This window comes from Aedes albopictus, chromosome 2 (genome assembly GCF_035046485.1).
Source record: "Aedes albopictus strain Foshan chromosome 2, AalbF5, whole genome shotgun sequence".
In the NCBI taxonomy this organism is placed as follows: Eukaryota; Metazoa; Arthropoda; class Insecta; order Diptera; family Culicidae; genus Aedes; species Aedes albopictus.
Genome location: NC_085137.1, coordinates 12,714,840 through 12,739,761, shown reverse-complemented (window position 1 = coordinate 12,739,761; position 24,922 = coordinate 12,714,840). Strand labels below are relative to the sequence as shown.

General features: G+C 39.4%; 2 protein-coding genes across 3 annotated transcripts in view; one reads left to right on the top strand and one right to left on the bottom strand.

Moving 5' to 3' along the window:
* LOC109429879 (MKRN2 opposite strand protein) overlaps window positions 1-24,922 on the bottom strand; it is a 35,496-nt gene that overhangs the window by 4,181 nt on the left and 6,393 nt on the right. The gene's annotated exons all lie outside the window — the stretch shown is intronic.
* LOC109415447 (protein eyes shut) lies at window positions 641-23,747 on the top strand. Its single transcript, XM_019689324.3, has 7 exons — window positions 641-1,646; window positions 14,502-14,650; window positions 15,229-17,341; window positions 17,504-17,782; window positions 17,839-18,350; window positions 21,138-23,183; window positions 23,247-23,747. Exons 1-7 carry the CDS (start codon window positions 1,429-1,431, stop codon window positions 23,399-23,401), a joined length of 5,472 nt encoding a protein of 1,823 aa, XP_019544869.3. The 5' UTR covers window positions 641-1,428; the 3' UTR covers window positions 23,402-23,747.

Below are 24,922 nucleotides of genomic sequence, written 5' to 3'. Positions count from 1 at the left end.
TTAATAGGTGATATTTATGTTGAAATATACAAATGTCAAAAATCAAACATTTACTACTTCTACAAATGAAATACTTTGTTAAGCATGAGCACACCTACAAACACATTTGATAAAAATATGATGGCACTAACGTTGCATGTCAGGTCATTTCATCTACCCAACCCATGCATACGAGAACTGAACAACGTGAAACCACCAATGCCACACGCACTTGGTGCACGCTCGTGCACACGACTTTGTGTATCACCTCAAAATAGAGGAGAGGATTTATTACTTATCCATCCAAAGCACCCGAAAGTTCCGCTACACTTTAAAGTTACACAAAGTTCTGATATGGTTCCGAACAAAAGTTTCTAGCTGCTTAAGAGGCTAAAGTTGGCTTACGATGAACTTCAGGCTGTATAACATTCTGATAGTCGTCTTGCGTAGCTTCTAAGCTTCTTAAGCGTCTCACACCGCACTTGGTTAGAACTTTACATAAAAAACCTAGCACCACTCATAGTTAGCCTCGTACGCAGATTAAAAGCTACTTATTGAGATATTAGACGAGTGCAAAAACCCTTTCTCCAGTGAGACCTCCAATAGAGCGTAGATTAGATACCCATCTTAAAATCTTCACCTTCTCTCTCTCGCATACAATGAGTCAGGTTTTATTGTGGGTTATGGCAGTGGCTCATAACGGCTCCAACTGTACGTTTCAACATCGCCTTCACCCTATTTTACTTAAAGGACTGGACGTAACACGTGCTTAACACAATCCACATCGCGGTACATGCTTCACTTTCGTTCGGTAAAGGTACAGGATGATGAGCGACCGGCAAAATTCATTGCCGGTCACCGACGGATTTGTTGCATGCTCTACATCTATTAGGTATCCGTTTACTATTCCCCAATATCAACATCAACAAACCATAGGACGAATTCAATCCAATACAGGACTACTGCGATCAGCTGAAATTGGTTGTTATTTTGGTTACCAAGGGCAACCCGAATAGCCAGCCTACTACACCTACGAGCGTGAGTATGAGTCAGCAACATCAGAAAAGTCGATCACCCTTCGCCACCATCGCAGTATAGTGATTTCTACCGTATCACCCCAAGCCCCAAAACAGGACATGCATTGCTGGGGAACATGAACGACATGAACTAGGAATGTACGCATTCGTAGTCCGAAGGCGAAACCTAGCACACCGTTGTTGGCCACGAGTGTTTACGGGCGGTACATAGTTTCCTTCACCTAGTCCGTCAGGAAGGAAGATTTTGTTGGAAGTCGTCGATTTGAATGGGAGAATTTTGAATAAAAATGAAGTGAATCGTCGCGTATTTTACACCAAAAATGGATACATTAAGTACAATTATCGTGCAATACAGTTAAGGTGGGATCTGCACAAGTAACGAAAGAATACACAACCAAAATTGCGTAAAAATATGGGTCACGCGGAACTGAATCATAGCTCAACGAAGCAACCTAGCAATAGTTATTCCACATGGACCTGGAATCGCATTTCGATGGTCCGAATACGGACCAACCTGTTCCTGCTGCTGATCGGGATAGCCTCCTTTTCGGTTCTAAATCACACCGAAGCCGGATTTGCCTGTCTCAGCAACCCGTGCATCTACGGAGTGTGCACCGATGATTTGAATAGGTAGGAGGCCATGCAAAAACGGCACCAATTGGGCGGCCATTGTGGTTTTATATGTTTTTTTTCGGTTATGAAAGTACAATTTGGGTTATTCCACCAGGCTGGTGCCATTAAAACCCCATCAGTGAAAATGCTCGAACGGACGCCCACATCACTTCACCGCAACAATTTCGTTAACAAGAGTGTTATGTATAGTTTTGAGTGTGGTGCCTAAAAATGACTGTATAATCGATACTGGTAGTTTGTGGAAGTATCTAGCTAATAGCATAATTTACATCCGAGTTAAGGGGATATTCTGCATCATTGTGTATTTTTGAAACTGAATACAGTCAGGTTTTTTTTACGCGAGGGATACGTACCGCGTAAAAAAAACTCAGTTCAAAATCCAAAAAACCGCGTAAAAAAAATCTCACCATTTCTCGACGAATCATGCAACAATAAGACGATGAAATTTGTTTTTTTGTATGGACACACTAAGATCAGCTCGGTATTTTTCTAATGTTTTTGCTGAGTTCTCAACAGCAGATTTAACTCGGTAATTTTTTATTTTTTATTTTTTTTCACGGGTTGATTTTTTTTCAATGACTCAGACAATTTTTGACCAATTCACATGAAATTGTGTACAAATGGAAACACGGTGAGTACTATCCGTCTACGTAAAATCAGGTCAGTAGATTGAAAACTGCCTGAGTTATGACAAAAAATCGACCAGTGCAAAAAAAAAGAATCGGTTGTATGCAGGGGGTGGCCAAAATGTTTGGGATAGGCAACTTTTTTTTCTCTCACTAAAAAGTTCAACAACCTCTAACTTTTCATTGAGTGCATAGAAAAATTTTTCGACAGTCAAAATTTGAGAAATTTTGATGCAACTTTTTTGTGAGAACATTTTGGCCATCCCCTGTATTTATTTATGTATGAATGGCCATTCCATGAAAAAAAAGAATAGATTCGAAAATTAAAGTGCCCGGATATTGCTCAAATACGGTAGGAATGATGTTTACCTAAAATCGCGGAGATTAAAACAATAATAACATCTTCAAATGAGTGTAATCAGTTTCGTACCTTTTGATTCCGCCCTATGTTGCTTATCCTTTGACAGATACGCGTATTTCGACTACCACTTGTAATCTTCCTCAGTGTCAGTTATCCACTCAGTGGATAACTGACACTGAGGAAAATTACAAGTGGTAGTCGGAATACGCGTATCTGTCAAAGGATAAGCAACATAGGGCGGAATTAAAAGGTACGAAACTGATTACACTCATTCGAAGAGGGTATTCTGCTTAGAGGGTTCGAAAAGTCGGTACATGATAATAAGATCATCAAAAAATTAGAATCGAAATTTTTTGTTTCGCCCTATAGGATGGCCATTTTGATGAAAGAGTGGCCAAAAAACGATTTTTTTATAAATTTCAAACCGTCATAACTTTTGAGCCAATAGACCGATTTGAAATCTTTTTTTCGCGAATAAAAAGATTTTTAGTTCTATATTTTGGAAAAAAATATTGCAAAAAAATAGTAAACTCAATATGCAAAAATAATCAAAATATCAGTTTTTTTTATGATTTTCATAATGTTGGACCACAACGACTATATTTTTCAACGAAAGTTTAACTATTTTTACTAAACATATCAAAAAATTAGAAATGTTCTCCAAGCCGTTTTTGAGCTACATTTTTTTGAATATTTCAAGTATACATATGGAATAACCATGCATCTTAATCACTTGAAAATAGCCGTTTATTTATTTTTTATATATACAGCCATGGGGTTCTTTCCGAGATTCATTCAGAAGCTCCATCTGGAATTCCTCCAGAAGTGATTGATCTAAGAGTTCTTTCTAAGATTTCTCCAGAGGACCCGCAGGAGTTCCTACTAGAATTGCTCCAACAGTTTCTTCTGGTGTTCGTCCAGAAATTAATTCTGGGAATCCTTTCTTCTTGGATTCGTCAAGAAGTTTATTTTAGGATTTCCTTTTTTGAGAATTCTCCCAGCAGTTCGTTCTGAAGATTCTTCGAAAGATTCTTATGTGATTTTTTAAGGATTTCTTTCTGAGATTCCTCAAGAAGTTTCTTGGAGTCTTTCGTGAATTTCTCCTGGAGTTGCCTCTGGTATACCTCCATGATTTTTCAAGATTATCCAGGAGTTGGTTCTGGGATTTATCCAAGACTTCCTTCAAAGATTCCTCCTTCTGGGAATTCTAATCGTGATTTCTTCCGATATTCCTCCAGAAGTTCCTTCCGGGATACAATCCTACTTTTTACGATTTTTTCAAGAGCGTTCTGGGGTTTGCAAAGAGTTTTTTCGGAGATACCAGAGAAATTCCAGAGTGATTCTGGAAACCTTTAACGCGGTATTTAATGGGCGATTCAATTGATATTTTTCCAGGAGTCTATCCAGGATTCCTTCAAAAGTATCCTCTGTGATTCTTGCAGGAGTTTTTTTTTTATAAGATTGCTGAAAAAATAATCAGGACTGCATCAAGGAGTACCAAAATTCCTTGTAATTAGAAGGCAAGAAATGTTGCTAATTGACGAATTGAGAGGTGAAATTTGTGAAAAAAAATCGCGTTTTGGTGGCTCCGTATTCGCTAGACCGGCGCTTCTACCAACCAAGCTACAGAACAAGTAATAATTCTGAATATAGAATAGAAAGCCAAACTGACTCCGAAGCCACACCGTGAACATTCCTATTTCACAAACCCATCTCTCTTTTGGTTTAGATGTCAATCCACAACACACTCGCGTTTGTGCCCACTAACTACAAGTGAGAGCGAATTATTTTTATGAAGCCGAGACTTACTCTCGCACTCCACATACCTTGCCACCAAGCAGTTTATTTTGCTGGTGTCTAATCAGTATGCGTCGAGATCTTGTCGAGAACAGTATTTATATTATAATGTAGGATGTCATTTTATGATTTTCTCTCATTTGTTTTTGGAATTTGATAGTTAAGTAATCCTAAAAATGTAAAATACGGCTAAATGAAAGTCTAGGGGAAATTCCCATTTTTCATCTATTTAACAAATATAAATTGTTTAATATATTTTGAAGCAAATTACCTAGAAGATCCTCTCAAAACCATAACAGGATAAACTATTATACAAGCTAGAAAAATAATTAGGAGAAATAGGACTCGACAAAACAAATGTCCAAGGAGACAAAGATCTTACGCCCATCAAAAAACATTCTTGTCTTCAAAAACCTGCATATGCCAAATTTAGTTCCTTTTGATTAATTAGTTCTTCAGTTATGCAGCAAAAAGACTGCTTATTCCAAACAAATGCTGACGGATGCTTAAGCCTTAAGGCGAGTTTATGTTAAAACTCCCTGAAACGCCTTAAAACTCTAAAAATGTCCTTGAAAGCAGCATGAATCTCTCTGAAATCCTTTGAAACACAAAAATGTCTTGAACACCCTTTGATGTCCATTAAAACTTCCTTGTAACTCTCTTGACAGCCCCTGGCATACGCTGACATTCCCACAAATTACTGCAGAACCCTTTGCAATGCCCCAAAACACCTAAATGTTCTGTGAAGTCACTCTGAAACATCCCTGAAACTAAGGGGATGTTCTTTTACAATGTGGTCTTTTTTTGGCATATTCCGAATCCCCTCTCCCCTGAAATCCCCTAAAACCCCTTGAAACTTCTCTTAAACCGCCTTAAACTTCATTAAAAGCTTCCTGGAACCTTTTTAAAATTCCAAGAGTTCTTCTGAAACCTGTTCAAAAGCATCCAAAGATGCCAAAATCTAAAAATTGAAACTGATTATCCGACAGATTTGCCACAGATCATTAAAAATGCTGACCACCGGAATGAAATTTTGAACAATTAGCGAAAATCGGTCAACATTCCCGAATAGAAGTAAAAATCAAAACAATACCATCATTTGATATTCCAAAGTGAAGTACTCAAGATCATAATTAGCAATTGGTTTGTTTGATATAAGAGATAAAAGATCAAAAATTAGTATGGGGAAGAACATTATAATATCTCATTTTGATATTATAAGATCAGACTAATATCTGGGGAGATCTGGGCTGTAGCTCACCAAACCAATATCATAAAATAATCTGACAGATGGATTAGAGTAAAAAAAGTAAAAATGGCCGCGATCAGAATCGAACTTTTAACCTTGTGATTTATGAGCAGTGACATTACCACTGCACTACGACTCATATCTGAAAATAGGAGATAACAAGAGCATCAAGTTAGAAGTTTTTCAAGGTGTTTGCGACTCATGGTAGCTGTGTTGGTTTGGTCCCGCCATGTTGTAGATGAGTGTGTGTTATTGTTATTGTTTATTTTAACTTGAAATTTAGAAAGAGGGAAAAACCCCTTTGAGTGATTTCTCCCTTAAAACTAAAGGCTCACACGGCAATGAACCATAACGGAGCCGCTATCTTAAAAGAGGACAGCATGCCAAATCGTAAAACGAGTCTCCGGAAATCCAGAAATCCTAATGGGAGAGGGGGAGGGGTCAAAGGGTCATCAGAAACGAATCTTCAAGGCTGAAAATAAAGAATACCAAAAAAGGGGAACAGTATCAAACAAAATAGGCAATCTCATTTAGAAATTTGAACAAAAGTTTCAATATATGTTCATTTTTTAAGCCCAAAATATCCCGTATAGATACAGGAATTGAAAAACCTGCTGCAATTAGGCTATCAAATAATATCTTCCTCGGTGCAATAAACCGAGAACAATTAATTATAATGTGATCAATGTCTTCATACGATAAGTCACATTCGCATAAGTTTGAATCTACAATGTTGATACGATACAAATGACTATTACAAATATAGTGATTGGATATCAATCTCGAAAAAGCACAAATGAAATTTCTACTCCCAGATACATTTTTAAACCAAGGAAAATGATTCACCTTGGGACATATTGAATGACACCATCGCCCTTTATCACTAGAATCCCAATTTATTTGCCAAGCCAATGCCAATTTCTCAGATTGGGAAAATATTCAGAAGGAAATATATCACGATGATAAATTTGTCCACGCATAACCCCAAATTTTGCCAATAAATCCGCCTGTTCATTGCCATAAATATTACAATGAGCAGGAACCCAAACAAATTTAATAACATATCCTTCATAATGCAAATCAAACAATATTTTTTTCAACATCAACAAGATATGATGTGATTTGAAATTGAATTTGATAGTATTCAAAGCACTCAGACAACTGAAACTGTCAGAGCATATTATATAAAAATTGGGCGGACAATCTTTGATCATGTTACAAGTAAAATACAAAGCAATGAGTTCTGCTATGAAAACAGAACACGGAGATTGTAATTTATAAAAATGAGCTGAAAATAAGTTATATATTCCAAAACCTGCGGTGCCATCAATTAGAGAGCCATCTGTAAAATACATTTGTGTAGGGTTGAATCCATCAAATTTACGTTTAAATAGTAAATTTGCAAATTTCGAATGTTCAAGCTTTGGTATTTGTCGCAATTCATTAAATAAGGACAAGTCAATTAATGGTTCATATGTATGTATGTTTAATTTGAAATCATAGAACCCATTCGAATGCACATGTAAAAGATCTTGATTTGAACAATGAATAAAGGAATCCAATATTCTATTAGTAGGATTAATTTGGTATAACGACTCCAAAGTGCTTATGATTTGATGATTATTTGCAAAACAATTTATCAAAAATTTGCAATTTAGCTCCTGAAAACGAATTTTCAGTGGGATAATACCAGAAAGAACTTCAACAGACTGAGTATGAGTGGAATTCATTAGTTTTAAACAAATTCTCAAACAACGGTATTGTATTTTTTCAAGTTTGGAAAAATGAGTTTGCGCAGTACTTCCAAAAGTAATGCAACCATATTCCATTACTGAACGAATAGTGGTTTTATATAGTGTTATCAAATCAGAAGGATTTTCACCCCACCATGTACCTGTAATTGTACGAAGATAATTAATTCTTCTTGAACACACTTTTTGTATGTATATATATACACGGTGTGCCAAAAACCGCTATTAACAAATAAAAATGTCCACCCAAATGGCACCCGGCATTCGGAAGATATACTATTCTAGTATCTCCTCTGAAAATTTGAAAATGTTTCATCGAGGGAAACTAAAGTTTTTGTGATTTGAAGATTTTGAGCTATTTCTATAGGATTTTCTTATATGAGTAAATATGCTCGCACGGTGTGCCTGATACCACTATTTACCAATGAAAATGTACTCCAAACTAACACCCGGCATTCGAAAGATATACTATTCTAGTATCTCCTCCAAAAATTTGAAAATGTTTTATCGAGGAAAACCAAAGTTTTTACTGTTTGAAGATTTTCCTCTATTTTCATAGAATTACCTCATATATGGAAATATTGCTCTTCATATCATAAACAAATAATAACACTGCTCAACAATATTTTAAAAAAACTTCGTAATATGAGATGAGAAAAAAAGAACAGGGTTTTGTAACCCTATAAGTGTCATAGTGGAAGAATTTTCGAAAAATATTGGAATGGGACTTAACAGTTCAAGACCGAAGTTTGAATTGAGAACTTGGGGTGTTCAATTGATATACGCATTAGAGTTTCTAGGATCCCAAACCCCTATTATTTTTTCTTAACCCAAAACGTTAACTAGTTTTGAACGGTGTCATGAGTTTCACCTATTCTAAAAGTACAATAAATATTCAAGCAACTTCTCTGAAAATTTCAATTAACGTAGTTTGAGAATCTATTAATGTTTCATAGTTCTACCTGCTACTCGAATACAAATAAAAATGTTGCATGCCGTGAGCGTTGATTACATAAACTTTCTAAGAGTTTGACAGCCGGTTTTTATTTTGTTTTCAAACACGTTATAAATATGTTGGTATCTTTTCGGTGAATTTGAAAATGTTTCATGGTGAAACGAGAGTTAAAGTGAATTAACAGCCCAAGGTTTTAGTATTCCTAGGAAGCTTTGTAAATCGTTGGTATAATGTTTAAGATATTGAACCTTTGAAAGTAAACCTAAATGCTAATCATTTTACTTGCCAGCTTTTATACGCCATGTTACTAACGTGTTTTCCGTGAATTTAGAAATTTTACATTTGAATGATCATCAGTAACAACAATTTTAAGTTTTGATTTCAATTTCATTGGAGATATGAATACTATCTACTGAGCTTTGAAACAGTATCGCAAAAAATGTGCCGTTCACTCGTTGCAATGCTTTTTAGTTGCAAATCCGCTAATTGCAAAATATGACAAGTTTTTGCAATCAAAAAGCAATCAAGTTTCAAATTCGTGCTGTCAGTCATGCTGTCAGTGCATTTCAATGCACTTTAGTCACAGACGGACTGTGCTCGCATGTGTCATGGTGGCGCTGCTGTGCCTACATCACCTCTCAATTTTGGAGAGAAATGAACGCGACGCCGATCAATGTTTACAAAAAATGACTCCATCATGAACCTTCATTCATGTTTTATGAATGGATGACGCCACGGGGGAGTCGTCAGCTGCAAAATTGTTACATCGAGCCGAGGGAAACAACACCTGCAAATGAATGTTTTGGATTCAGCATTATAGAGGGTGCTAGTGAGATGCCAAACGATGTTTTTGAAGCAATTTTCTTCTAAGTAATATGTCTGTTTGTCTGTGCTTTAGTGTCAAAGTGACGTTGCAATTAGCGAATGGCATTCGCTCGTTGCAAAGTAAACATTTTGCAAAGAGCAAACGACCGCTGCATATAATCACAGTTTTAGATAAGGTAAAAAATATATATTCATAGCGAGGAATGATTAACATGAGAAATTGGAATAATATTCTATGAAGTTGCTATATTTTCAATATACTTTATCATATCTTATATTTTCAAACCACTGTAATTTGCGATTGTTTCAATGAAAGTTGTCAAATTTTCAGAGAAGTTGTTTGAATCTGAAGTGTTCGTGCAACTTATTAATATTTGTTTATGGTTTGAAGAGCCAATGAAACATCTTATGGCAATATTACCATATATGAGCTAATTCTATGAAAATAGAGGAAAATCTTCAAACAGTAAAATCTTTGGATTACCTCGATAAAACATTTTCAATTATTCGGAGGAGATACTAGAATAGTATATCTTTCGAATGCCGGGTGTTAGTTTGGAGTACATTTTTATTTGTTAATAGTGGTATCAGGCACACGGAGCGTATTAAATTTACTCATATAAGAAAATCCTATAGAAATGGCTCAAAATCTTCAAATCACAAAAACTTTAGTTTCCTTCGATGAAACATTTTCAAATTTTCAGAGGAGATACTAGAATAGTATATCTTTCGAATGCCGGGTGCCATTTGGGTGGACATTTTTATTTGCTAATAACGGTTTTTGGCACACCGTGTATATAATATGAGTGTTCCAATTTAATTTAGAATCAAACCAAATACCAAGATATTTATACTCATCAATTTGTTCTATTTCAAGTCCATTGAGAAATAAATTAATGCTTATGGGCGAATGTTTTCTAGAAAATAAAATAAATTTTGTTTTTTGAACTGAAAATGTAAATCCATTTTCATGAGCCCACATATCCAAATTATCCAAGGCACATTGCATAAAATGTTCAATAACATCTCTACTTTTTCCACGTATGGAAAGAACATTATCATCGGCGAATTGAAGCAAATAACAACCATTAGGAATAATGGATGCCATGTCACTAGTGAATAGATTGTATAAAAATGGACTCAAACATGATCCCTGTGGAAGGCCAAAGTAACTATAACGCATTATTTTTTGAGAATTATTATGGAAAAAATGCATTATTTTGAATGAGAATAAATTATACAAAAAATTTGAAATTATGTTTGGAATTTGCAAATTATTCATTTTACTGAACAACAAATCGATTAGAACAGAATCATAAGCTCCAGAGACATCCAGAAAAATAGAAACTACATCTTGTTTTTGGTTAAATGCAAGTTGAACTTGCGTAGCTAAAAGCGAAACACAGTCACGCGTACCACGACCCCGTCTAAATCCAAATTGAGAAGGAGAAAAAATGTTGTTTTCTTCAGCCCAAAATTCAAGGCGATTTAAGATCATTCGCTCCATTAGTTTGCGTAAACACGATAACAAACTGATAGGTCTTCTACTGTCAGCTGATGAAGGATCTCTACCAGGTTTAAGAATACTTATTACTTTGATGAAGCGCCATTCGCGAGGAATAATATTTTGAAGTAAGAAGCTGTTATAAATCGAAAGTAAATGAAGTTTTCCTTCATCAGGCAACATTTTTAAAACAATAAATTTTATGTTATCAATACCTGGAGCTGTATTTTTGGTAATAGATAAAGCCAAATTAAACTCAGCCAAAGAGAATGGATTACAAAGCTCAGGGAAATAATTAAATGATTTTGTTTTATAATTTTTGGAAGGAGCAACAAAGTCGGGACATATTTTTGAAGCAAAATTTTCAATCCATTCTTCTGAATATTCTAGAACAGTAGGAACACTAGAATTATAATTTCTTAAATTTCGTGCTACAGACCACAAAGTGGACAATGAAGTATCACTGTCCAGATTTTCTACAAAATTTTTCCAATAATTTCTCTTTTTGAATTTAGTAAGCCTGGTAAACTGAGCTTCAGCTTTACGATACAGTAAGTAACTATATCTGGAGCCTGATCTACGAAAATGTTTAAAAGCGTTGGACTTATTTTTCAATGCATTGGAACACTCATTATCCCACCAAAAAGAAGGATGCTGTCTTCTAAGAGTACTCGAAACATTTTTTTTAGTTTGAGATTTACGCAAACTATCAATTAATAATTTTGAAAAACTATTATAACTGTCTATTGGTGAATCCGAATCCACACTATTAATAACATAAATAGATATTAAATCAGAAAATTTTGTGCAGCTTACATTTTTGCACAAATCATAAACACATGTTTCGTTAATAAGTTTATTTCGAATGGGAATGTGCATTCGAATCAAAATAGGTAAATGATCACTGCCATTTGGATCATTGATAGTTGACCAAGAAGATTGCAAAGCCAAATTATTCGAGCAAAGTGATAAATCAATGCACGAATGATTACTAGGAGGCACAGCAACCCTAGTAAATGAACCATCATTGAGAATATTTAAGTTGAATTCATCAATCAAATCCATAATTAATGAACCTCTTCCATCAATTTTGTCACTACCTTGGGGTAGTTATGGGCATTGAAATCACCTAATATATAAAATGGAGTAGGAATTCGTTGCAATATATCTCTAATTTGATCCAAAGAAAAACTAACACTTGGAGGGATATATAAACAAACAATAGAAAAATTATATTTTCCTTTTTTAAACGAAACAGCAATAAATTCAATCTGTGATTGAACTTGCAATGTTAAATCCAAGTATTTAAATTCAATATCATTCCGAATCCCAATCAGAACCCCTCCAAATGCAATTTCCCTGTCTTTACGAATTATATTGTAATTTGGAATACGAAAAAATTTAGATGGCACTAACCATGTTTCATTTAAACAAAATATGTCTACATCATAATTTGCTAACAATGCTTTTAATCTATCAATTTTTGGAATAACACTACGGCAATTCCATTGTAGAATATGAAGCTCATTTCTGTTATTTTTGGAAGCCATTACGATGAGAAAAAGGAAGAAATAAGGGGTCCAAATGTATTCAATTTTTCCAAAAGAGAAGCCAAAAAGGGTAAAATCAATTTGATAATTTTTTTCCAAAATTCACTCATTCCCAAAAAGTCGACTAACTCCTCCAAAATTCCCAAAATAGAATTATTAGTGTTTTCATTAGATGTACTGTTCGAAGTTTGATCATAGATCTAATTTTGATCTTGAATAGTAGTTTTCAGATATTACCATTTTCGGATGTTATAGATGAATGTGTGAAAGAACTTATTTTGATCTTGAGCAGTAATTTTCAGATCTTTCGATTTCTGGATGTTGCAAATGGAAATGTGAAGAGCTAATTTTGATCTTAGGCTTCCCAATGATAAATATTCTATTGCATAAACATAAATACAGTTTCCACCCAAAACTTGCAAACTGAAGCGATAGTATGGAAAATAAAAATGAATGAAGACTCAATTAGGAATTGCATATTTTCCTAAACTAAGAGCACTTTTCTCTAGATGATTTCACCACATTTCACATTTTATGCCTATTCTCTGAATTGTTAACAAAGCTAGTGATAAAAATCATGATTCCTTGCCTACACACTTAAAAATTCTGAAATTTGCACGAGACAGAACCATTAAAGAACGTAATCATTTTCAAGACTGAATCACAAATTGGACTCAATTTTGCGCGCATTATGTAAGTACTGGTTGGTTGCGTTAGATGCCAACAAATTCACTTCACCAGAAACGTAGAATCAGTATCATATTCATCAACCACCTTCTAACTCGGTGAAATAGCCGAGAGGTGAGAGTCAATATTTTAGTTTTATACATGTATGAATGTTTTATCTATCAGATCTGTTCGCGATTGCTAGACGCTAAGAAAATATTAGTCCTGGAAGACGTAAATTTACATGTTTCCACCTCTAAATTTGCGTTTTTAAGACGCTAGTATATGTCAGGTTCAGGACACCTAAAATTACATGATTTTTTCTAGGTGTGTAATTTAATGCTGTTTGAGCAAAACTTTGGGTAACTATGTTATTGTTTTCTCCATTTCTCCATTTCTTGCAAAGTTTTCCAAAGTTTTGTTCCGACAGCATTAAATAAGGCAAGGAATCATAATACCCACGCTAGCAAATAATAATTTAGTAGAAATAATGTGTAAAGCATCCTTGTGTAAATGAAAATTTTGAGCATGAAGTAAACAATTGAAAAACTACTGTTTTTCAAAGCATCACAATGACAATTAAAATTAATTAGATTTATCAACTCAAGAAACACAGATAGCTGAATAACAGTTTCTTAAGTTGAAGTTTGCTTTAGAGTTGTTTGTTCAACTCTTATACAGCCAAGATATTTGTTGGGATAGCATTTGAGAAAATCAAATTTTCCGAATAACTGAGAATATCATTTATATTGGAGTGTTACGGAAACAATGTAAAACTGAATCAAGTCTGATGAATAAAGTGAAGCAATTAACATTTAACACAAATTTTGAAATGTGAAGTGTGAAAGTGAAAGTAACGATCTACAATTACAAAAATAAGCACATAGAGTGATTTTGAGTATTATCGGCAGGTTTGTTCTCTTCGTCATTGGGTGTTTTTGTAGGCCAAATTACCTGAAACTTGATCGAAGAGTTCAGTTTGGTTGGGAAAGATTTAACGCCAATTTGCAGCTCTTTTGGTTTCAAAAAATCCCCCATAACAAAGAGAACAAAACTGCCGAAAATACGGATAAATTTCAACAGTTTTTCCAAGTCAAAATCCTTTGTTTATTTAGAAGATCTTGGTTTTCTCTTTTCCGTCTTTTTTATCAACCATTTTCTAATGTCTTATGGAGTATTCCCTTAACGTAGCGCGTCGTACGGAATCACACTTCGTGTGGTTGCTTCACAGTTTACACATACCTCACAGGCGCGTCCGCACAAGGATAGTCGCATTCGTAAACCATTCAAAACTTTGGTGTCTCACTCCACACCGTCCGGCACACGGTGTCTACCAATCAACGAAAATTGTATCCAGGTGTGCGCAAGGATGTAAATTATTTACAAACAGACTACCACGCTATAGAGCTAGGTACCACCAAGTAGAATTATTTCGCGTGATTCGAAAGAATTCCGCCATACGAGAAGGAATGGAATGGTTGATTCGACGATGTGGAGGAGAGGAGTAAATAGGCAAATTAACCAATTCACGCAAAACTTTCTGTTCTCTGTACATATCTTTTCCTCAGTACGTATTCATGCTACTGCATCGATGGCTACACCGGAATACAGTGCCAAACCAACTGGGACGAGTGTTGGTCGAACCCCTGCCGAAACGGGGGCACGTGTATCGATGGGATTGCATCGTACAACTGCACGTGCCGCGATGGATTCGTAGGTAAGTGTGTGCTTCATATTGCTTCAATAATGGTCTTTTGAGGTTTTGTTCGATGGATGCATTATTGATGTGTTGCCCGTTAATGAACAATATTGATAATGATAAGTAGAGAGGAAGAAATTGAGAGCTTATTTCAAGCATATTGTTGGAATGGTTGAAGCACGTGCCTTCACACCAAGGACCTGGGATCTCCGACAAATACATACTATGTTAGTAATTTCTTCAGAAGATAATGTACTCTCCCAGTGCTAAAAATCTTCTCAGTAAAGATAAAATATGAATATTAAGAAAAATGTGTGTAATACCTGTATTTCACAAAAAAATGAAATCTGGTTCTTAACTAGAAACGTTAGTACGCTTCATGACAAATTAAAAAAAAAAACAGATAAGGAGAATGAAAACTTGAACACTAGAGTCCAGAATATTGGTACTTCATCTTAGAGAAATGTACCAACTAAGCTTCTAATTGTAGTATTCTATGAGCATGCCAAAAGGAAAAAATTGGAGGCTGAGATATCCAAGAACTTCCAGAAGTATGGGCTGAAGAATAAAGCTAAGCTATTGTTTCTCATCCACAGGTCTCAACTGCGAGGAGAACTTCAACGAGTGTCTCTCAAATCCGTGCCAAAACGGAGGAAGTTGCTACGACCAGGACAATGCGTTCGTCTGCAGCTGTGCACCTGGTTACATCGGGCTGTTCTGCGAAACGGACGTGGCCGTGTGCGAGACGGGCGATCGATGCCACAACGGCGGCGAATGTATCGAAGGAGCAGGTCTGGATTTTACCTGCCAGTGTATCGAAGGCTACGGCGGCAAGTTCTGCGACCAGGAAACCGACGAGTGCGAATCGTCTCCATGTCAGAACGGTGGAATCTGTATCGACAAGTTCGCTAGTTATATCTGTGCGTGTGCCAGGGGATTCAGCGGGGTTAACTGTGAAGAGGAGATCATGTACTGTGAGAGTTCTCCGTGTGCCAATCAGGCTTTGTGTTTGGTGGAAGAGAGCGAACCAATCTGCTACTGTGTGCCGGACTTCCATGGTGAACGCTGTGAGTTCCAATACGACGAGTGTCAGCTTGGGCCGTACCCCAAGTGCGTCAACGGAGGAACCTGTATAGATGGGGTAGACGAATATTCTTGCTCGTGTCCACCGTCTTTTACGGGTACGAACTGCGAGTGTTTGGTATTGGAGGATTCAGAAGTGGATTGTAACTATACGGCGCCAGAGATTACCACATTGGAGTATGCTACGACAACTGCTTGGTTCGACTCTACCTTCAGTACTGGATATTCTTTCAGTGGAGATATGGGTTCTGATCTGCCACCTGGAACTTGGCGCCCAACTAGTGGGACATGGCGCCCAACAAGTGGAACTGGGCGTCCAACAACTGGACCTTGGCACCCTACAAGTTCAACGGGATCAGCTGGTACGACTCTGTATTTGTCGAACGTATCTGTAACAACGCTTCAACCAGATTTGGTGACCTCTCCTTACACAAGTTCAGATGGACTACCTATTTCTATTGGATCTACGAGTTTAGAAACAGTGACCAAAATGGAAGACAGTAGCAAACGCACAACGGTTTATCCATATTCAACTCGTGTTACCTCCGATGGTGAAGTCACAGAAAGAGAATTTTCTGTCAGCCCAGAGATGCGAACTATCCCAGGTCAGGAATCAGAAGCATTCACAACACCAAAAATACAAGTAGACGGTAGTACATCCGATCAAAGGCTCCCCACAACCCTCTCAGTCGAAGATCAAAAAACATCTGGAGCACCTGGTGAAGGAGATTCAGTTACATCAGACATCAGAAATGGTTCTACAACACGCAGTGAAGACGTAGATATAGTTACTAAACCGAGGGATACCACTCTTCAAGGAGCATCCACAATACCAGTAGACTACACTGATTCAGTTGACAAAACCACTGAAAGTATACCGTCGGGTGTTACTATGCGACCAATTGAAGAGCCTAAAACATCTTCGCCTACGGATACTGACATAGAAAAACCATCTTCCACAGCACCAACTGATGTTCCTTCGGTAGACGTCACGATAACTCCGTTCTTCACGGAGTCACCAGGGAACGTTTCTACGGCTGTTCCATCAGTTGAACAACCAACCCAGTTTATTTCTTCCTCGACATCTTCGTACGATACAGCGTCCTACTTTCCATCAAGTCCCACTGATATTCCGTCTTCCTCTTCCAAAACCACAACTACGACCACCGTACCTCCCAGACCTACCGACACCGTGATCACCGAATGTGACGACAAAGTTTGTGCCAACGGTGGTACCTGTGCGATGACTCCCAGTGGAATCCGCTGCCACTGTGACTTCCGCTACATCGGAACGTACTGCGACATCCCCGTGAGCATTCAGAACGCCGCATTCTCGCGGGACTCATTCCTGCGGCACATCATCTACCGACGGAACGAGACCGAATTCCAGAACATGACCGCCGGCCAGCTGCTACCGATCAGTGTACGGTTCAAGGCGAAAATGACCTCCCGGGAAGGGTTGATCATGCTTGCGGCAGCCGAAGGAAACGATGGCAGTCACTACGTGGCACTTTTCCTGCACAAGGGGTTGCTACAGTTTCAGTTCTCGTGTGGACTTCAGACGATGCTGTTGAGTGAAATCGAAGGCCCGGTTAACAATGGCTACGAGCTGCACATCAAAGTGGGGTGAGTATTGTTTCGTCCGTTGCTGTTACCCCGAGGGGTAATTGTACCCCTGGGGGTAGTTTCGCTGTTCTAAAGACATCCACGACATAATTTTCTACTTTTTTGTCTTTTAGTTTTCTGCAAGAATCGTAAACTGAACGTTTTTTTTTATCTACTTTACAGGTTGAACTTCAATGATCGCCTAACGCACTGCAATGCATCGCTACACGTTAACGAAACGCTGGCCATGAGTGGTGAACAACCCACGTGGCTCAGGAACACGGATCCTTATGAAGATCCCACAGGTACAACCATGGTCCCGATCAAGCATAGTTGGTTGCACCTTGGTGGACGACCTATCAAAACCATGTACACGCTGAGTCACAACATCTCGCGCTATCAGGGATTCACCGGTTGCGTCTACGAGTTGGAAATCAATTGTAAGCCGGTCGCAGTTTTTGAGTAAGATTTTGAACCTTATCACTTTGATCTACACTATATATCTTGCTATATTTCAGGAACGCCGAGGATGCCTTCAAAATCTACGAGTGTACTTCACTGGCGTGTCTGTCCAGCCCTTGCCGAAATGGAGCAATCTGCGTCGAAGAGGAAGGTTACAACCAGGAAAGTCGCTACAAGCCCAACAGCCAGGCCAGTTGGAGCTGCAAGTGTGCCTTCGGCTATATGGGGCGGACCTGTGAACGGTCCATCTGCGACAACAATCCCTGCAAGCACGGAGGAACATGCGTAACGTTCCCGGAGAGTGGTTACCTGTGCCTGTGTCCGTACGGAAAGCATGGGCACCTGTGCGAACATGATCTGGACATTCTGCAGCCGTCGTTCTTCGGGAGCATCAAGGGCCTATCGTCGTACGTGGCATATCCACTGTCGTTCCCGTTGGAAGATCGCTTCGAGTTCAGTTTCAAAATCATCCCGACGACGGTATCGCAAATATCGCTGCTGGCATTCGTTGGGCAGTTGGATGATCATTCCGAGAAGAGTGATCATTTCTCGGTTAGCTTCATTCAAGGTGAGTCTAGTATAATATTCGAATCCCGGAAGCAATCCCTGAACGGATTCCTGTAGGAATCTCTGGAAGTATTCCTGGAGAAATCTCTGGAAGTATTCCTGGAGGAATCTCTGGAAGTATTCCTGGAGGAATCTCTGGAAGTATTCCCGGAGGAATCTCTGGAAGTATTCCTGGAGGAATCTCTGGAAGTATTCCTGGAGGAATCTCTGGAAGTATTCCTGGAGGAATCTCTGGAAGTATTCCTGGAGGAATCTCTGGAAGTATTCCTGGAGAAATCTCTGGAAGTATTCCTGGAGGAATCTCTGGAAGTATTCCTGGAGGAATCTCTGGAAGTATTCCTGGAGGAATCTCTGGAAGTATTCCTGGAGGAATCTCTGGAAGTATTCCTGGAGGAATCTCTGGAAGTATTCCTGGAGGAATCTCTGGAAGTATTCCTGGAAGAATCTCTGGAAGTATTCCTGGAGGAATCTCTGGAAGTATTCCTGGAGGAATCTCTGGACGTATTCCTGGAGGAATCTCTGGACGTATTCCTGGAGGAATCTCTGGAAGTATTCCTGGAGGAATCTCTGGAAGTATTCCTGGAGGAATCTCTGGAAGTATTCCTGGAGGAATCTCTGGAAGTATTCCTGGAGGAATCTCTGGAAGTATTCCTGGAGGAATCTCTGGAAGTATTCCTAGAGGAATCTCTGGAAGTATTCCTGGAGGAATCTCTGGAAGTATTCCTAGAGGAATCTCTGGAAGTATTCCTGGAGGAATCTCTGGAAGTATTCCTGGAGGAATCTCTGGAAGTATTCCTGGAGGAATCTCTGGAAGTATTCCTGGAGGAATCTCTGGAAGTATTCCTGGAGGAATCTCTGGAAGTATTCCTGGAGGAATCTCTGGAAGTATTCCTGGAGGAATCTCTGGAAGTATTCCTGGAGGAATCTCTGGAAGTATTCCTGGAGGAATCTCTGGAAGTATTCCTGGAGGAATCTCTGGAAGTATTCCTGGAGGAATCTCTGGAAGTATTCCTGGAGGAATCTCTGGAAGTATTCCTGGAGGAATCTCTGGAAGTATTCCTGGAGGAATCTCTGGAAGTATTCCTGGAGGAATCTCTGGAAGTATTCCTGGAGGAATCTCTGGAAGTATTCCTGGAGGAATCTCTGGAAGTATTCCTGGAGGAATCTCTGGAAGTATTCCTGGAGGAATCTCTGGAAGTATTCCTGGAGGAATCTCTGGAAGTATTCCTGGAGGAATCTCTGGAAGTATTCCTGGAGGAATCTCTGGAAGTATTCCTGGAGGAATCTCTGGAAGTATTCCTGGAGGAATCTCTGGAAGTATTCCTGGAGGAATCTCTGGAAGTATTCCTGGAGGAATCTCTGGAAGTATTCCTGGAGGAATCTCTGGAAGTATTCCTGGAGGAATCTCTGGAAGTATTCCTGGAGGAATCTCTGGAAGTATTCCTGGAGGAATCTCTGGAAGTATTCCTGGAGGAATCTCTGGAAGTATTCCTGGAGGAATCTCTGGAAGTATTCCTGGAGGAATCTCTGGAAGTATTCCTGGAGGAATCTCTGGAAGTATTCCTGGAGGAATCTCTGGAAGTATTCCTGGAGGAATCTCTGGAAGTATTCCTGGAGGAATCTCTGGAAGTATTCCTGGAGGAATCTCTGGAAGTATTCCTGGAGGAATCTCTGGAAGTATTCCTGGAGGAATCTCTGGAAGTATTCCTGGAGGAATCTCTGGAAGTATTCCTGGAGGAATCTCTGGAAGTATTCCTGGAGGAATCTCTGGAAGTATTCCTGGAGGAATCTCTGGAAGTATTCCTGGAGGAATCTCTGGAAGTATTCCTGGAGGAATCTCTGGAAGTATTCCTGGAGGAATCTCTGGGAGTATTCCTGGAGGAATCTCTGGAGGAACTTCTGGAAGAATCTCTGGAAGTATTCCTGGAGGAATCTCTGGAAGTATTCCTGGAGGAATCTCTGGAAGTATTCCTGGAGGAATCTCTGGAAGTATTCCTGGAGGAATCTCTGGAAGTATTCCTGGAGGAATCTCTGGAAGTATTCCTGGAGGAATCTCTGGAAGTATTCCTGGAGGAATCTCTGGAAGTATTCCTGGAGGAATCTCTGGAAGTATTCCTGGAGGAATCTCTGGAAGTATTCCTGGAGGAATCTCTGGAAGTATTCCTGGAGGAATCTCTGGAAGTATTCCTGGAGGAATCTCTGGAAGTATTCCTGGAGGAATCTCTGGAAGTATTCCTGGAGAAATCTCTGGAAGTATTCCTGGAGGAATCTCTGGAAGTATTCCTGGAGGAATCTCTGGAAGTATTCCTGGAGGAATCTCTGGAAGTATTCCTGGAGGAATCTCTGGAAGTATTCCTGGAGGAATCTCTGGAAGTATTCCTGGAGGAATCTCTGGAAGTATTCCTGGAAGAATCTCTGGAAGTATTCCTGGAGGAATCTCTGGAAGTATTCCTGGAGGAATCTCTGGAAGTATTCCTGGAGGAATCTCTGGAAGTATTCCTGGAGGAATCTCTGGAAGTATTCCTGGAGGAATCTCTGGAAGTATTCCTGGAGGAATCTCTGGAAGTATTCCTGGAGGAATCTCTGGAAGTATTCCTGGAGGAATCTCTGGAAGTATTCCTGGAGGAATCTCTGGAAGTACTCCTGGAGGAATCACTGGAAGTATTCCTGGAGGGATCTCTGGGAGTATTTTTGGCGGAAGCTCTGGAAGGATTCCTCAAATAATATCTGGAAGGATTCCTGGAGGAATCTCTGCATATTGCACGACTCACATTTCATCGCATTCCAGGGTTCATCCTAGTGACGTGGAACCTGGGCAGTGGCCCTCGACGGATCTTCACCCAACAGCCGGTGCACGTTCAACCCTCGCGACCTACCACCATCAATGTTGGCCGAAATGGACGTCTGGCGTGGCTATCGATCGACGGCCGGGTCAACATATCCGGAAATTCCCCAGGCAGCAGTAGCAAACTGAATGTCGCTCCGTATCTGTTCATCGGCGGCCACGAGCAGGCAAACTTTTCAAACCTTCCACACGATCTACCGCTGCACTCAGGATTTCAAGGATGTCTGTTTGATATCCATATCGTTGCCGGACCGGTTCATATTCCATTGCAGCATATCGGAGGAATGCGAGGACGAAGCGTTGGACAGTGCGGGACCAAAGAATGTCACCGGCATGCGTGTCAGAACAACGGAGCCTGTCTTCAGCATGGATCTACGTTCACGTGCATCTGCCAGGAAGATTGGAATGGTCTACTGTGTTCACAAAAAACCAATCCCTGTGATGAGAGTAACAAATGTTCCGTGGATTCGAGTTGCTTTCCGTTGATCTCCGGCTACGAGTGCGATTGTCCATTTGGAAAGATCGGGAAACGTTGTGAAGCGAATCTCAAATATCTCAGCGATGTCTCCTTTTCGGGAAGGAGATCCTATCTGGCCCTGAAGTGGCCTGCAGTCAACAGCGATTACTCCTACCTAGAGAACGAAGTTCGGTATGAGAAGATAGTTCAACCGTCGAGTTTGATGTCCCAGAATCATTCGATTCTGTTGAAGTCCATCCGAGAACTGGACAAAATCAACGACGTTCTGAAGGTCAATGCCAACGACACGGCGAACAGTCTGCTCTACAGTCACGTCTTGACGACTCGATCGCAGAACTATCATCAGCTGAAGATTCGTTACCTCTCGATTGAACTGCAGGTACGACCTCTTTCGGAAAAGGGATTGCTGATGTTCGTCAGGACGTACGATTCCAACGAACAGAAACAGGGATTCATCAGTCTGAGTCTACAAGGAGGAGTGATCGAGTACCGCGTATCTTCCGCTCAGATGCAGACTTCAGTCGTTCGAAGTAATCACGTTTTGGCAATCGGAGAGTGGCATAACATCAAGATCATCAAATATGGTAAGCGACTAACTCTTTGGGTAGAAGGCAAAAGCACATCGATGCTTGGCTCAGTTCGTGAAGAGTTCATAAACCCAAGTACGAGACTGTATTTTGGAGGTTTACCGGATATATCCCAGCTTCCTTTCGATGCCCTCTCCGGATTCCCTATTCCTTTCAGAGGCTGCATACGGAATGTTAATCTCAACGGTACTCGCATCACCTTAAACGAAAGCAGTATTGTAGAGTCGCGAAACGTTAACGACTGCGACGGTACACCATGTGGAGGCGACCTTTGTACCAAAGGAGGCCTCTGTTGGTTGGACGAACACTCGCAACCGCATTGCAAATGTCCTGAGTATTCCAAGGGAGTGAATTGTGAAATCCAGGAATCATGCGAGATAGTGAAGTGTCGCAACAACGGTCAATGTATGAAGAATGGTCACTGTAGTTGCGCAATAGGATGGACTGGATACTACTGTGAAATAGCCACCACAAAATTCTCGGCCTTGGGATTCAACGATCGCAGCTACATACTAATACCTTCGCAAAAGATCAAGATGAAGGACAAACGAAACGGCGTATCGATCAACCTCAGCCCTCGCCTGGAACTCCAAATTTCGTTCAACATATCCACCCTTGAAGATGGAGTCATCTTCTGGACCACCGATAAGAGCTCCAGGTACTTCGGAGTTGGTGTTCAGAATGGGTTCATCACCATCGCGAGCAACATGATACAGGAAGCGGAGAACTTGACAGCAGTTTCCAGTCCTTGGAAGGCTTACGTTGCCGATGGAGACTGGCACAACATTAGAATTGAAACGGAAAACGGAACCGTACAGGTTCTGGTAAACGGTCATCCTCTGTTCAGCGAGTTGAGAATACGTTCGGACGCAACTGATGCCGAACCGGGCTTGCGATATTCGTCCGATGAGGCCTCGTATTTGGGTAAGATTAGAGTGTTCGTTTCAGCACAAGATCACATGCAAATACTTGTCGAACCATTTCCAGGTGGATTTCCGGACGAAGATGTTCGCAATCGAACGTTCGGGAAGTTTTCCAGTGCTTTTAACGGATGCATCCAGGACATTTATCTGGGGAACAACGTAGACGAAGTGGACTACACCTCCTACCAGGGGGCGAACATTGACGAATGCGAAGTATAGCCGTTCGGAAGCCCATACTAGTTGACTAATAACGTATCCCTCCATATTTGAGTAGATGTTAGAAATTTTCCGATAGCAAATTATTCTATACGTACGAGAAATGATGTTCTGTAACTATATAGTTTTACACGCACAATGTGAGAAAACGAAACGGTGGAGTTCGAAATTGTCCTACATTTATACATAACCAATACCAGCATCGCATTTCATAATTCGGAGTATTAACCCATTTCGGAACGTAAATCATATAGGTCAACCTTATTTGTACTAGTGTACGAGCAACGAATCGTTTGTAAAATATATGACGAAATATGTAAGTAGTTGAGAATGTGATCAGCGTTTTATTCGAAAGTGATGACTTATTCCGGTATGTTTGTGCTAATACTAAAGCTAAAATTTTCGATTATCTGGCTTCATCAGCGGAATTTCTGACAAAGAGTGATAGTACAGACAAACAGATGTATCACTTGGAACAAAATGCGATAAAAATCATCGTCACGAAATAATCGCCCAATGCTAATTACGCTATGGTTCGCAAACCCACTGAGTACTGGCGGTAGTGAGCAAACGTCAAACAGGAGTAATCCCGATGCGAGCGCCATGAGTGAGCGATTAGCGAACTACAGAATATTTGAATAATCCGTTAAAAAGGGAAACGAGTGGAAGTGAGTAGACGTCTGTTTGTCTGACGTGATAGTTGGAGAACAAACAATTCGAAAATTGAAGAATAATGTTCACCTCATAAATGTGCTTTGAACTTTTCAGTAGGGAATCGCGCCACTTCCCGAGCAGGAACGAATAACTGATACATAACTGCAGCATACCAAAGTCAGGTATCATACCAAGACAAGGTATTGGTCGGTTACCCAGGTATTGAAAATAACTCACATTGGTATTTTGTAGGTATTGATAAAATACCTCAACGAATTATTCGTTTGATGTTGAGGACTGCTTGAGATATTATTCAATTATGGAAAAATCACTATTCGTATAGAAAAATCGCCGATTATTATTTAGGTATTGCAATACCTGATATCATTATTCACTTGTTATGCACAGAATACACTCCAGTTATTATTTGAGGTATTTTACCTCTTATGCAGGGCTAATTAATAACTCATTCAGGTTGTAGGTATTGGGTTTTCCATACCTGAGTTTGTTATTCTTCAGCTATTTTCTCCTGCTCGGGTTGGGCGGTAGCTTCTACATTCGTCTGTTTTCCACTATAACTCAGTCAATTTTGAACCAATTGACACAATTTTTGGAATGCAGTGAGATAGGTATAGTATCTACCCGTGAACATTTCAAGTCAATTGGTTCAAAATTGACTGAGTTATAGTGGAAAACAGACGAATATAGAAACCACCGCCCAAGTGGCGCGATACCCTACAATTTTCAAATCGTACACACTCAATCCTGAATTGCCTGTTCTGCACTTTTTTGAAGAAAATATTTAGAACATGGAATTTTTTTTTAATACCGTATGGGTTTGAGCCGAATGGTCTCAGATTTTCATGAAAC

What these genes read in the sequence shown, in the direction of transcription:
- LOC109415447 (XM_019689324.3), top strand. Translation starts at nt 1,429, where the DNA reads ATGGGTCACGCGGAACTGAATCATAGCTCAACGAAGCAACCTAGCAAT. An exon ending in GTGCCGCGATGGATTCGTAG is followed by an intron (nt 14,651 to 15,228) that starts GTAAGTGTGTGC and finishes TCTCATCCACAG; the next exon opens with GTCTCAACTGCGAGGAGAAC. An exon ending in CTCGGTTAGCTTCATTCAAG is followed by an intron (nt 18,351 to 21,137) that starts GTGAGTCTAGTA and finishes ATCGCATTCCAG; the next exon opens with GGTTCATCCTAGTGACGTGG.